Genomic DNA, 15,240 nt, shown 5'->3' on the forward strand with positions numbered 1-15,240 from the left:
ACACACACACACACACACACACCCACACACCCCCACACATTGGGAGCTGTGGGAGCAGGCTGAGATATCTTGGCTCCCCCTTTCTCTTTGTTGCCTTCATTGTTTGAATGCGTTCACTTGAAGCCAGTCTCATTTAACCTGCAGCTGGCAGCCTGTGGAGCTGCTTTTCTCTCCAGACTGCAATATTACCAGGCCAGCCGGCCCAGTCTCACTGAAGGGATCCTTGCCAACACCTCTCGACCAGCTCAGCCTAACTGCGGCTTTTGTTCCTTCTTGGCACGCATGATAAAACGGACAATGTCATCTCATTAAATCCCTATAGTGTGAAAACAAGGCCATTCAGCCCAACAAGAGGAACATACCCAGACCCATTCCCCCACCCTATAACTCTACATTTACCCTGACCAATGCACTTAATCTACACGTCCCTGGATACTACGGGCAATTTAGCTTGGCTAATTCACCTAACCTGCACATCTTTGGATTGGAGGAGGAAACCGGAGCACCCAAAGGAAACCCACAGGGAAAATGTGCAAACTCCATACATACAATCACCTGAGGGTGGAATCGAACCCAGGTCCCTTGCGCTGTGAGGCAGCATTGCCCACCACTGAGCCACCATACCACCACATCCGAGGGACCGGATTTCTAGTTAGACTGACATCGGGGCTGGCACTAATTCGGGCAACGGGTCTGCTCAACTCTCCCTCCCCCTTCCCCCAGCAACAGTAAGAATGCCAATAGAACATGCCGACTCAATCAATTTCTTTCAATAATTGGCTTCTTCTGAATGAGCTTCCTTTCATTCCCTGCGTCAGTGATGCGTGAATACATTTACCTGTTTTAAAGCAGAGAGTGGACTGGGCAGCGGTTCAGGGGGTGATGAAAAATAAGCACCATTACTCCTCAAAGATAAAGCCAGCTGGTGATATGAGTGGGGCTACTTAAAAACCACGGCCTGAGGGTGCTTTCTAGGGATTAAAAGATTTAGGCTGAACCGTCGTCCCCGGTTAGAGAAAGGAGGATAAATTTACACCATTCCCCGGCTCCATGCTGACCAATTCACCTCACCAGAAGCTCTACAAAGGCCCGCTGTCAAAAGCTTTTGTGGTAATGCCCCCAGCTCGGAGCTGGATCCAAGCCCCCACCTGCTTCAGGTGCTGTAGCACGGCACTTGCACGTTGATTGGAGACGGGAGGCTTCCTGTCGCTGGGTGGTGGAAATTTTCCCGGGAGACCTCCCAAAGATGCCTCCAAGTAGCAGAGCAGGGGCCCAGGGCTTCAGTAAGCAGCCTGCCGTCAGCAGGAACTCACCCTGTCTCCCCAGTACCGCTCTGCGTCCCTGCTGAGGCTGCTTTTACAGCTTGCACCTACATCTTACAACCAAGGGATTAGAGCAGGCCACTCTGCCCTTCGAGCCTATTCCAACATCCAATAAGAACGTGGCTGATCTGATTTTAACCTCAACTCCCCATTCCTGTTTGCTGCCTGGCTAATCCTTTATGCCCTCGGAAATCAGGAATCTTCCTGCCCACTGCCTTAAGAATATTTAAAGATTCTGCCTCTACTGTCTCTTGAGGAAGGAAATTCCAAAGACGCTCAACTCTCAAAGCCGTCCCCTTTTCTCTCAGTGGCTCTTGCTAATTTTAAGCTGGAGGGGCCCTTCAGCCTCCAACGGCCAATCTGCAAGCCCACCCTCTCGTCATCCATTGGACCATTCAGTGCAAGCACCTTTCCTGGTGACTGCTCTCCATCAGCAGGGGAAAATCCAACCCTTGACTAAAACTCTAAACACTGCAGCTCTGTTCCAACTAACATTCTGCAAACATATTGACAGCAACAGGAAGCATGTCTTCTCACTAACTTCAAAACTGCCAGACATGTTCTTTAATACCCACGTGATAATAAAGGGGTTGCTTGGAGCTTCAGCCATTAGGTCTGCATTAACCCATGATTAGCTAATGTACGATGGATGGGTTAGACTGCAGAAACCAGGGCAGGAATCTTTGGATAACAACAGAAACCTGGTCAAACACAATCCTCATCCAGAGCTACGGGGGATGAACGCTACTGTTTTTAATACGTTCATTCATCTCAATACAACAGTACGTGAAGCTTCCATCCTGTTGAATTTTTGGTTTGCACTCATCTCAAAGGGGAGCAACGCAATCTCAGGATGCTCATGAACCTCAGCATGTCTGTAAAGACTGATTGTTACAGATGCATCATAGAAAGCATTCTATCCAGGAACATCACAGCTTGATATGGTACTTGCTCTGCCCAGGATCCTAAGAAGCTACAGAGAGCTGTGAACACAGCCCAGTCCATCACACAAGCCGAGCTTCCATCCATTGACTCCACCTACACTTCCTGTTGATTCGGGAAGGCAGCAAGTATCATCAATGACCCCTCCCACCCTGGTTATAATCTCTTCCAATCTCTATCGTCAGGCAGAAGATACAAAAGCATAAACACATGTACTAACAGATTCAAGAACAGCTTCTTCCCTGCTGCAATTAGACTTCTGAATGGACCTCACAAATTTTAAATTTTATGTTGATCTTGCTGTTTGTGCATCATCTCTGCAGCCGTAACATTGTATTCCGCGCTCTGTTCTATTACCCTAATGCACTTTGTATAATGTGATCTGCATGCAAAACAAAAATTTTCACTGTACCTAGGTACATGTGACAATAATAAATCAAATCAAACCACTAAAACAAGCAATGTAGTTTCACTGGAATAGTTAACACAATGAATAGCTTAGAGGCTAGCCTTACAATGTCATGGGTCTAGATTAGAGTGGTGCTGGAAAAGCACAGCAGGTCAGGCAGCATCCCAGGCTTTAACCTTACAATGTCAAGGATTCAGGAGCAAGATGGTAGTGTAGTGGTAACATCACTGAGCTGGAAAACTCTCAAGCTAATACTGAGGATATCGGTTCAGAACCCACCAGAGCTGCAAGAGGAACTGATTAAATCTAGTCTCAGTAATAGTCACCATAACTGTTACGTAAACACAAAGCTGTGTTGTCTAATGCTCATTAGGGAAAATAATTCTTCTATATCTATCAGATTTGAGGAAGGGTCACTTGACCTGAAACATTAACTCTGATTTCTCTCCACAGATCCTGTCAGATCTGCTGAGCTTTTCCAGCAATCTGTGTTTTGGTTTCATCTTGCCCTTAGTCTAGCCCAAATGCGACTCCAGATCCATTGACTCTGAAACAACTGAGCAAGTCAAGGGCAATTAGAGGTGGGCAACAAATATTAGCCTTGCTAATGATCCTAGAAAATAATATTTTATTGAACAAATGTATCAAAGATTTACAATGATCCAATATTGGTTCATGGCTCTGGGCAGTCGAGTTGTGAAGGTGAGAGTTGTTGGCAGGGCTTCTTGCAGATACCGCCAAGACAGAGAGAGAAACTGTCCACAGCGGAGAGGCATAATTTAGGAGTCAACTCAGGATACACTCCTTCACACAAAGAGTCATGCAAATCTCGGGTTCATCCCCCACTACTCCCACTCCACACAGAATAACTGTTGAAGCTGAGATCAATGTAATAGATTAGCTTCCTACAGTGTGGAAACAGGCCTTCAGCCCAACCAGTCCACACCGACCCTCCGAAGAGTATCCCGTTTCCCTCTGACTAATGCACCTAACACTATGGGCAATTTAGCATGGCCAATTCACCTGATCTGCACACCTTTGGAGTGTGGAAGGAAACCCGAGCACCCGGAGGAAACCCACGCAGACATGGGGAGAATGTGCAAACTCCACACAGACAGTCACCTGAGGCTGGAATCGAACCTGGGACCCTGGTGCTGTGAGGCAGCTGTGCTAACTACTGAGCCACCATGACGCCCTGAAATAGGTGACAACTAAGGTTTTGTTGGGTAACAGTATTAAGGGATATGAATCTAAGACAGGAAAACAGAGTTACAATCAGTATTACAATCCAACTGAACTGTAGAAGGTGACTATGAGGATGATTCACTCTCAGCTCCCAGTTGAAGATTTGGCCTTGAGTTTATCAGTTACATTGATGGTGCCTAATTAAAGGAGAGAGTTTTTATTGCTGACCTGTAACTCCGATGAGATCGGAGCCAGATAAAGCAGGACTGGAGTCACGAGTCCCTTTAAGGAGAGAATAATGTAAATAAAATGAGCACTCAAGTCTCATTTTCTCTTCGTTCTATGGAATAAAAGAACAGAAGGGCTAAATGGATTGAAAGATGTGGGGAGAGATAAAAAGGAAGCAAATATAAAAGAGTAAGGTATACCATCCTAAAAGAGGGAACGGTGGAAAGGGGTGTCCTTATGGGGAAGGTGGATCTTCCGTGTCAACAGGAGTACGTTCTTGCTGCCAAATTAACCTCATAAACAACGGTGAATAAGCTACTGCTCTGTTACATTGCACTAGAAAGCAAAGCCTGTCATTCTCAAGGTTTATAAAAATATGCAAAATTCCCCAATTTACTATCTTTCAGGTTGGCAGAAAGCAGGTTTTGTACTGAAGAAGAATTAGTTTATTACTAATAAATACAGTCCGGCTACGTCAATAATTGGGATCATTGATGTATAACTATATTGGTTAAAATTCTAACCCCCTTTGAAATCTGCCCCACACAAACACACACCCCCAACACACACACCATAACAAACACACAGACCAACACAGACACAGACACACACCCCACAAACACACACACACACACCCCAGCACCCCCATCCCCACACACACACACCAATACAGACACACCCATACCCAACGCGCGCGCGCACACACACACCCCACAAACTCACACACCAATACAGACACACACACAGACACTGACACACACACCCGAACACCCCCACCCACACACAACACACAAACACCAATAAAGGCACACCCACACACAGACACCCACACACACACCCACACCCAATGCACGCGCACACACACACGTACTGAAAGACAGACACAAAAAACATAGATGTCATGGGTGAAGGAGAGATTGGGATGATAATTCAATGTTTCCTGTCCACAGAGTTTGCCATGCTGACTTTACAGGTCCTGCAGCTTCTCAGTCTTCATTCTCCAGCTCTTTTTGCTTGCTTGCTGGAAGTACTGAGTGACTGAAGTGTTAAACTTTACTGGTTAAAAGCCACAGCTTACAGCAACTGATGAAGGAAATACACTGGTTTTCTTCAGGCTTGAGGTAGTTTTTGCCACATAGAAAGGAAGGTCTGATCTGACCAAACAGCCTGTGACCCACAAGTCGTTCACCCTACCTGGGAGCCAATCACATTGTTGTTGACAGGTAGAATGCTTTTATCATTGACAGTGGGTCACCATTCCCTAGACCAATCAGCTCCATGTTGCCAGCTGAATCTCCCTTCATATACACCCCATGACTCCAACGGCTCATCTGCAACTAGATTTCCCCCACTGCTTGAGGAAACAGCAGAGTAAACAGTGCTTATCATTAGTGCCTGGTTACTAGCTTATTTTTAAAAAGTACAGCAATCCTTCCACAATCAGTTGTTTTCAAAACAGTCCTTTTCCTATTTTAACCCACAATCGAAATTGCAGAGAACTAAGACAGATCTATGTCCGTCACCCAGAGACAAGGCAGGAGAACAAGATCAAGCAGGAGTCAGTAAGCAAATAGAGTGGGGGTGAAATTTGAAACAGGACTGACAGGACACCCGAGAGTCGGACAGCTGGGCTCGAGATCGCCACCTACTGCAGTGCTCCAGAGCTGCAGCCAGTCGAGTAAGAAGAAAGTTATTGATCTCCTCTATTCCACCAGAGTAAGTACCCCACTCTTCTTGCTGCCACTGTGTCCAACACCCAGCAAGGTTCATGCTCTGTCACTCCTATTACATGCACCATTGCCCTTCCCTCACTCTCATTCCTCTTCCCACATTGCTAACCGCTGCCTACTCACTCTGGGCACCTTGCCACCTTTAATCCACCTACACCAGCACAGAAACATCCATGTCTCACCACAAGGGCCCTCCTTGACCCTCCATAAAACATGTTCTGGTAACAACTCCCCATTGGCTCAGGATTGCTGACCAGCAGGACATCCTGCCTGCCTGTGATAATAGGTAAGGCTCTGAGCCCGCAGGTAGACACTAGCCGAGCGAGCAACCTTGAGACATAGCCTGGGCCAGCCTGTGATCTGGATGCCAGTCCACCAAGAGTCCATGCTGCAGTCTTTCCACACTGGTTACTGGCTCACCCTGAGGTGTAAGGCTCAACTTTACTGGCATCCCACAACTGTATCTGAGAGGCACCAAGGGTTGACAATTATCAGATGCTGATACCCATGGATGAGTAGCTGGTCCCCATGGGGTGTACCCCAAGGTGATGACCAATGTGCATCTTTTGGAGCCAGTGGTAAACTGACCTTGCTAGGTACTCAGCCTGACCTCCATGTTGAGAACTCTCAGTGACTAGTCTGCCTGCAGTGAATGGTCAGAAAAGAAGCTGCATTTGCAGCCAACAAGATCCTTAACAAGCGATAATCCCGTTTAAAAGGTAAGTCATCACTGCCTCACGAGACTCTCGCCTCGAGGCCTACAGCGTGGTTAAAAGATGCAGCAAGTTGTTCCCAACATCCAAGATGGCCTTTGTTGGATTTGTCACCATGGTCAATATTGCTCCAGCCCCTGTGAGATTCCATCCACTGAACAGCACAGCACTCACTGCCTTGACCCATTTCCTATCTGCATTTACTGAAATGACTCTGGCAAGACAAAACATCTTTGGTACAACAACTGGTGACGGATTCAAAATTGTATGTCACCAGATTTCACCCAATAAAATAACGATTATTGCTGAGTTTGAAAGAGACTTTCAAAATATTAGCAGTAAGATTACTAGGAGTTTCGACCAAGCAGATCAGGCTGGGAATACGAAATAACAATTTAACTCATTCCAACAACAATTTATATTAATAAAGCACCTTTAAATTAACTGTCCCAAAGTTGTACACAGCACTATCAAGCAGAATATGCCACCAAGTCACAGAGAAGGAAATATTAGGACAGGTGACCAGACGTTGCTAGAGGTAGCTTTTGAGAAGCGTCTTAAAGGTGATGAGAGAGTGACGGAGCCAGAGATTTGGAAGGTGGAATTCCAGAGCTGAAACCATGGCTGCCACTGGGGGCAATGATGAAAGAAAATAGAGGGTAGGGTGGCACGGTGGCTCAGTGGTTAGCACTGCTGCCTCACAGCACCAGGTTTGATTCTACCCTCTGCATGGAGTGTGCACATTCTCCCAGTGTCTGCATGGTTTCCTCTGGGTGCTCCCACAGTCCAAAGATTGGCCATGTTAATTTGCCCATACAGTGTGCAAGCTATATGGATTAGCCATTGGAAATGCATGGTGACGGGATTGTTGGGGGTATGTGGATGATCTTGATGGGCCAAATGACCTGCTTCCACACTGTAGGGATTCTATGATTAGACCAGTAATCAAATACTATCTGGACCATGACTAGACTACAATTAAAAATAAAACCAGGCAAGAAGCCAGAATTTGAGGAGTGCAGAGTCAGATAGTTTAGGACACAAGGAAATCACAGGGAGAGAGAGGGGACAGTCAGGATTGGAAACCAAGAAGGTGAATGTTTACAATCGAGGCATTACACAGTAATATAGGTCACCAATCACTAACGGGTGCCATTGATAATTCTGCTGGGTGTGCAGAACATTGTCAGCTATAGCCTGTGGCTTTTTCACATTTCACAGCAATACCAGTTCCACAAAAGGCAGAACAGTTGTGTACATTCCTGCACGTAACTGAACAATATGTTATTTTCAGAAAAGACCAAGTCTAAAATACATCAGTACATTTTTACAATCATCCATTTGTACATATGCACCTCAGTCTGAATGGTCTTAGTTCTGTCTGCTGGTGTCAGAAGATAATTTTGTTTCAGTTCCCTCACTGACACTAATAATGCAACTTTCTGGTTTATGATGACAACTTGTGAAAGCTCTCCAACAGTTAGTGATTTTGTTCTGTAGAACAGTTCCATCTTTTACAGTTTCTCTAAAATAAAAACTAACATTATAATCTCCATAACAGAGAGTGTACAGAATAGCAAATCCTACCACCCCCAAGTGTACAGAACACAAGAGCAGAAGGCACACAGCTCCACTCTGCAACTCACTTCCCTACAGGCAACCAGCCAGACAATTCTGGCTGAGCAGGAGTGAAACTGAACTGCAGCAACTATCAGTTACAGAGCCCTAATGAAGCAACGCTAAACCACAAACGCGTTAGCATATCTTTACCCAGATTATCCAAGGTCTTGTGAATGCTGTCTTCTTTTTCAAAACCTGCCGGTACATTGACTGCTCCAGATTGCAGTCCAGCAGTCACAGTGGTTATAATGTGTGCAGAGAGTGTAGTGTGTGCCTGTGTGAAGCCACAAGTACTCAATATTAAAATGATGATGTACTTCCTCCAGTATGAATATCTCTTTCCTGTTGATCCCTTTGTGATGACAACAACATGTAGTATACAGTCGGGTTTCTTTGTAAAGTTTAAAGTGAAACCAAAGCAGGTCCCTGAGTATTCCTGGCACAAGGAGGGCAAAGTCATCCTGGATGTTCCCTGTTTAGCTGAATAGTACTGGGGGAGGGGAAACAATGTACATTTGACAACTTCAAAGCATTTTACAGCGACTGAAGTCCATTTTTAAAAAAAACATAGTCAATATTGTAATGTAGGAAATGAGGCATTGCATGCACTGGAGGTCTCATGGACTGTGTTAAAAAAAAGATTAGATAATCTGCTTCAGCGAGCAACAAATACTGACCAGGAGACTGGGGACAACTCCCCCACTTCTCTTCAAGATACTCTCACGGACTCTTTCATGCTCACCCGAGAGGATTTTAATATCTCATTCAAAAGACAACGTAGGGCTCACTCAGTAATGCAATGGAGCGTCAACCCTGGGTTTTGCTCCAAGTCTCAAGAGGGACTCGAACCCACAGCCTCCCTGCGAGCTGTCGTGCGCAGTTATGAATGAAGATGACTCCAGAGCTTTTCCTGAGTCAGGGCTTGCTGCACAGCACTTGTGCATCTGTCACCTTAATTTTTCGCTCATCCATTGCATGCACACAAAATGAAGAGCAGGAGAAGGAAACTCTTCATGACAACAATAAGGGGTTTGGATATAGAGAGAAATGGAGAGCTGCTATCTGAGGCTGTTATATGGTGCCAGCTCCAGGTGTTAAAGCTCTCCCCGTTGGACTGAGAACCCAGATTGGAAAATCCCAGCTGGAATCCTTAAGGTGTGCAGCAACAAGGATCTTAAAAAGCAGGCCTGGCTGCTGTGCTGCCCTGGGTGGTGGGAGGTTTGTAAGGTAGGAAACCCACATGCTGGCCGCTGCTCGAATTTTGGGGTCGTGCACATTCCCATTGACAGCGACGGCGCCTACAAATTCAGCCCAAGGTCAGGGCTGTCCTCCGAAGCTGAATACAACAACCGTTTTTTCTTCCAATTTGAAAAAAAAAGACCTGAATTTTTTTTAGCGCCTTTCACCACCTTCAGCCATCCCATAACGTGTGATAGCCAACAAAGTGGCTTTTGAAGTTTAGTCCCTGTTGGAATATAGGAAATGCAGCGGCTAATTTGTGCAAACTCCCACGAGTTTGCAATTTGAAAATAAGTAGACAATCTATTCGAGAGGCGTTGATTAAGAGAAAAGCAGCCTGGTCATAGCAAAATAGAAAATAGGACCATCAATTGTCCACTTAAACTCAAGTAGGCACCTGATTTCCGCCCCGCCCCCATTAATATGGCAGTTGTATTTGTCAGTGTGTGTACATTCAAATGAGCTTGCCTCCTGTTTAAATTTGTGAGTCTCCCTCTTACACTGCCTATTAGCTGACTGGGAGCTGTAAAACAGCCCATTGATTGGCTCAGTGTCTTCCATAAGCAATAAGCAATTCAAATCAGAAGTGAAGTCTAGTGTTGTTCAAATATAACCTTCAGTCACTGTCTGTGGCAGTGTTAGAATAGATTAGATTCCATACAGTGTGGAAACAGGCCCTTCGGCCCAACAAGTCCACACCAACCCTCCGAAGAGCAACCCACCCAGACCCATTCCCCTACATTTATCCCTGACTATTGCTCCTGACACTACAGGTAATTTAGCATGGCCAATTCACCTGGCCTGCACATCTTTGGAATGTGGGAGGAAACCGGATCACCTGGAGGAAACCCACGCAGACACTGGGAGAATGTACAAACTCCACACACTTATACAGTATTTGAGCATTAAATAGTGCTTTCACAATTCAAGACTCCAACTAATTAATCAAAAACATGTTTTGAAAAGTCTCCTGTACAATCCATTCCTCTTAATTCCAGGTTGCAATTATCCTAATGTATCTCTTCAGCCTTTATTTTCCACCTTTCTCTTAAACACACTGCTTCATGAGAAAGAATTTCTCAGGAAACTAAATCATAAGGGTCACATGGTCTCTTAAGATGCAGGCATTAAATGAGATGTTACCAAGCCGGCACTTGGTAATGACACATTTAACAACTTGTTTCTTTTCCACTTGGTCTCTCGCTTATTTCCCACACTCATAATGATACCTACTTTGAGAAAATCCCCCAACTGCTCTGAATCACAGCTGACTTATTTCCTTTCTACTGTCTCCCAACCCTTACAAACTGGTCAGAACTTGTCACGGGAAGGTGACTGATTATTACTTTTTTTTATGGTTTCTTTTTAAACAAATATTACCCCAGAGCTGAGGTAATGCACACTGTGCAATGTGTGTTCTTGTGGCTCATTCCTAGAAGTCAACTTTGCAATCGATGACAGACTGCCTCAAACCCTCACATTACTGATGGATTGCAGACTGTTAACCAGGTTGGAATGGCAAACACAAAGACGGAAAATCAAAGCACTGGTTGATTTTGTTACTGAGTTGGACGTCCTTGACTGGGTAGACCTACCTTGGTTTAAGGTCTCCAGATACGATAAAGATTTTGCTTTGAGGTTGTGGGGGTTGGTGAAGGACTCCATTGAGTCCTCTGACCCTGAAACAGATCGTAGACAGTCATGAGGCAGACAAATGCCAGCACAGTCTGTTTAGAAGGTCCACCACACTTCTCTGAAATGTAAATAAAAACTTTCCAACAGTCTCTGGTGCAGGCACGATGGGCCAAATGGCCTCTTCTAGCACTTCAACATTCCGGAGATTCTGCGGTACAGCTCTCACCATTGGCATATCCTGGCTACAGTCTACACCATCTACAAGATACACTGTAACAATTTACAAAGGCTCCTTCAACAATACCTCTCATTACCCTGATCTTCCATACCTGGTGACAAAGGGCAGCAAACACATGGAAACACCACTCTTTCCACTCCTCTGAGCCACACGCCATCCTGAATTGGAAATACATCGCTGTTCCTTCAGTGTCACTATTTGAGAAGTCCCTCCCCAGCAGCACAGTGTGTGTCACTACATCCATAGGACTGCAATGGTTCAAGAAGGTGCTCTATCATATTCTCCAGTGCAATTATGGAATGAGCAATAAATGACAGCGATGCCCAAAGAAATATGAGGTATTCCCTTTCAAAACTCCTGAAAGGAAGTTATCTGATCGCCAACAAAGATTAGACAGGGAGGTATACCAGTAGATAATCTTGCCCCCATTCCTAAAATCACGGTCATCCAGTTTCTTTAACTGCAGCAACACCTGAGTGGGAGCACTTCAACCATTCCGTTGTACAAGAGAGAAGACATTCCCATTCACTTCAGTTCTGTCCCCCTTCTGGGATGTTTTTTCACTGGAGGGTAGAAGGCTGACCTTACAGAGGTTTATAAAATCATGAGGGGCACAGATAAGGTGAATGGCAGTTATCTTTTCCCTAGGCTGGGGGATTTCAAGACTAGGGGCATATTTTTAAGGTGAGAGGAGAAAGATTTAAACAAGACATGGGGGCAACGTTTCTTTTACACAGAGGGTGGTTTGTGTGTGGAATGAACTTCCTGAGGAAGTGATGGATGTGGGTAGAGTTACAATGTTTAAAAGACATTTGAATAGGTTCATGAATAGGAAAGGTTGAGCGGGATATGGGCCAGGAGCAGGCAGGTGGGATTAATTTAGTTTGGGATTATGTTCGGCATGGACTGGTTGGACGGAAGGGTCCGTTTCTGTGCTGGATGACTCTATGACTATGTCTGCAGAATGAAGTCACTTGTGACGTTGTTGCAATGTGGAAAGCCACATGGAAATGAGCAGGACAAACATGAATGAACCAGTGAAAGAGTCTCACCTTGATGTGATTTGGAGATGCTGGTGTTGGACTGGGGTGTACAAAGTTAAAAATCACACAACACCAGGTTATAGTCACACTGTAAATTTTTGCTATAAATTCTGTGTGTTCGGATTGAGCCCTCCACTACCACCTGATGAAGGAGCGTCGCTCCGAAAGCTGTTGTGCTTCCAATTAAACCTGTTGGGACTATAACCTGGCGTTGTGTGATTTTGAACTTTGTACATCTTGATGTGTGCTTTGAAGTGACTGGGGTTATAAACCATTGTCTCTCTAGCTGACCAGCATAGTCCTGATGATAACGATTTTGAAAAAAGAATGACTCCAAAGGAGGCTGGAAGACTGCATTGTCCCACTAATCCCACTGCTAAATAGGCCACAACATCAAATTAAAATAGGCTTTCCAGTTACTCATCTAGCTAATTAAATTAAAACCCAAAGAACTGCAAATGCTGGAAATCAGAAACAAAACTAGAAATTGCTGGAAAAGATCATCAGGTCTGGCAGCATCTGTGGAGAGAAATCAGAGTTAACGTTTCAGGTCCAGTGACCCTTCCTCAGAACTTAAATAATTAAATACTTTGCCTATAAAAGGTTTGAAATGCAAAGATCTAGTAAGCACAATTACAGTTTAATTAGCCAAACAAAACTTTATCAGTGAAGATGCAATAAACATATATAGTCAGTTGTATATAACTTTATATGTTTAATCCCCTAATTGTCCCAAACACACACACCCTCTTCAGGTAACAAGAAAAAAACTTGATTTCTCTGCAGAGATTGATTCTCTTAAAGACGCACTTTGGTTAATGGGTTATTTTTGATGGATAAGAATTTATTTCCTCAAAGTTTATCCTCAATTTTCCACAACTCAGGTCCTCTAAGAAATATAAAATATGAAATGTAGTTGTAACACTATTACGACAATTGATGGTAACTATTATGGTAATTGGTATAAGAAGCAGTGGCCAACTGAGGAGGAACTTTATTATGCAGTGTGTGGTTGGGATCTGGAATGCATTCTGTGAATGTGCTGGAGACACAGATTCCGGGCAGATTGGTTACAGAAAACTGGACAGAAGTGGGGAGAGTGGTATTATGACAATTTCTCCTTTGGAGCAGCATGGTAGACACAGTGGTCACCTTTGCAGTGACCAGTTTGTGATGATTCTTGATTCTCAGCTTGTTGTCAAAATCAGCAACCTAAAGGCTCAATGTCAGACCAAAACCATAAAGGTAACAACACCTTAAGACATCGCTAATCAATGCCCCCTCTGTTGCAACACTGCAGCTGCTACTTTCTGAATGTCCCATTGTAATACGCAGCAAGATTAGACTGCTCAGGTAGCTTTCATCACAGCAGTTAAGCCGAATACCTGTGAACTCACTTGGAAAATGGGGGCACATTGATATCAGCTGAGATCAGGAGCCCACAACCCCATCTCATGGCTGGTTAAACTCACTATCTAACCTCACACAACCCAGCCGACCCCTGTGATGTTTCATGAGCATCAGGACAGTGTGTGGCAACAATATCCATTTCCATGAGCGAGGGGATGAGAGAAGACAGAGAAGAAAAGAATAACAGCTAAATATTCATGGCTCCCAATTAATTGAATTTTATTTAATGCAACTGGTCTCTTCCAAGCTCCAGTGGATACTTTAGGTGAAAGTATAGTGTTCACTATCTGGCGTTAGAATGACTGAGCTCCTGGACAATCTGATACCAGTAAGGTCCCAGCATCAATGAAATTACCTTTCAGCTATGGCTCTCTCAATGGCTTTTATGAGCACTTTAACTGCATTGAAATGGGTCAATTTGGACTAGGAGGTGAATATAGGGGGTAAGGATGAATGGATCTTTCTTGAAATAACCAAGCTCATTAACAACAATTTAAAAAATCTTTAATAATTGATTAGATTATTTATTTTAAAACTGAAAATTTGAAGAGCACACTTATATTCAGTGTAAGGTCATTCCCTTGATTTGGGGCTATAGACAATTTTCTGGTTAGGGGCTTGATCTGGTTCATTGAATCTTAAACCAGCAACAGAGATGGGGAAATACCAACATGATTGATTTCGAAAGTAATTCATTTACAATGTCTAATCTTTTCCTTGGGTTTGGCATAGTTTGCTTGGATTGTTTTGTTATTACGAGGATAAACAGGTGGAAACCCAAACCCCTTGGACATTGTGTAGCCACTGAAAAGTATTTTCAATATTAAGTTTTAAAAAGCACAACTTTGTGGAGCTACACCAATATTGGGTATCGTTTGGAATGTATTTGTCAAAATGACCCCGGAAGATTAAGTCACAACAGTAAATTTGGTGCTCAATTAAGAAGGACACACACACACACACGCGCACAGGCCCACACACACACATTCAGTGGCCACCAGTACCTTGAACAACATGACACCAACATGGCTCTGAGATGTGGACTGTCTATAGCAAGCACCTCAATGCATTAGAGCAGTACCACCAACACAGCCAAGATCCTGTGAATCCACACCAACACCAGCATCCTTGACCAGGCCAACATCAGCAGCATTGAGGCACTGACCCCCACCTTGACTGGCTGCAATGGGCTGGGCACGTCGTCCCCATGACTGACACAAGACTTCCGAGCAGGTGCTCTACTCCCAGTTCCAAAATGGCAGGTGAGCCCTAGGTGGTCAGAGGTAATGCTTCAGGAATACCTTCAAGGCCTCACTGGAAACATGCGGCATTCCCACAGACACCTGGGAATCATTGGTCCAAGACCGTCCAATATGGAGGAGGAGCGTCCGATAAGGCATTGTGCTCCTTGAGACTTGTCGATTGGAAATAAGCAGAAGCCAGGCAGAAACAGCAAAAAGGAGCACGTCGCCACACACCCCCACCAGTCCTTCCCCGACCACCTTCTGCCCCCAGTGTAACAGAGC

At 44.6% G+C, this 15,240-nt stretch overlaps 1 protein-coding gene across 7 annotated transcripts in view; it reads right to left on the minus strand.

The window, feature by feature from the left end:
* LOC122560826 (neuronal-specific septin-3-like) overlaps window positions 1-15,240 on the minus strand; it is a 464,551-nt gene that overhangs the window by 161,468 nt on the left and 287,843 nt on the right. Inside the window, exon 1 of one of the 7 annotated variants that reach the window (XM_043711965.1) lies at window positions 8,300-8,624. The exons of the other annotated variants lie outside the window; for them this stretch is intronic. Within the exon in view, the coding sequence (XP_043567900.1) occupies window positions 8,300-8,609 (310 nt within the window). The 5' untranslated portion in view covers window positions 8,610-8,624. Of the gene's footprint in view, window positions 1-8,299; window positions 8,625-15,240 lie in introns of those variants that run through there. 7 annotated transcript variants of the gene reach the window in all.

Source organism: Chiloscyllium plagiosum, chromosome 21, assembly GCF_004010195.1.
Source record: "Chiloscyllium plagiosum isolate BGI_BamShark_2017 chromosome 21, ASM401019v2, whole genome shotgun sequence".
Taxonomy (NCBI): domain Eukaryota; kingdom Metazoa; phylum Chordata; class Chondrichthyes; order Orectolobiformes; family Hemiscylliidae; genus Chiloscyllium; species Chiloscyllium plagiosum.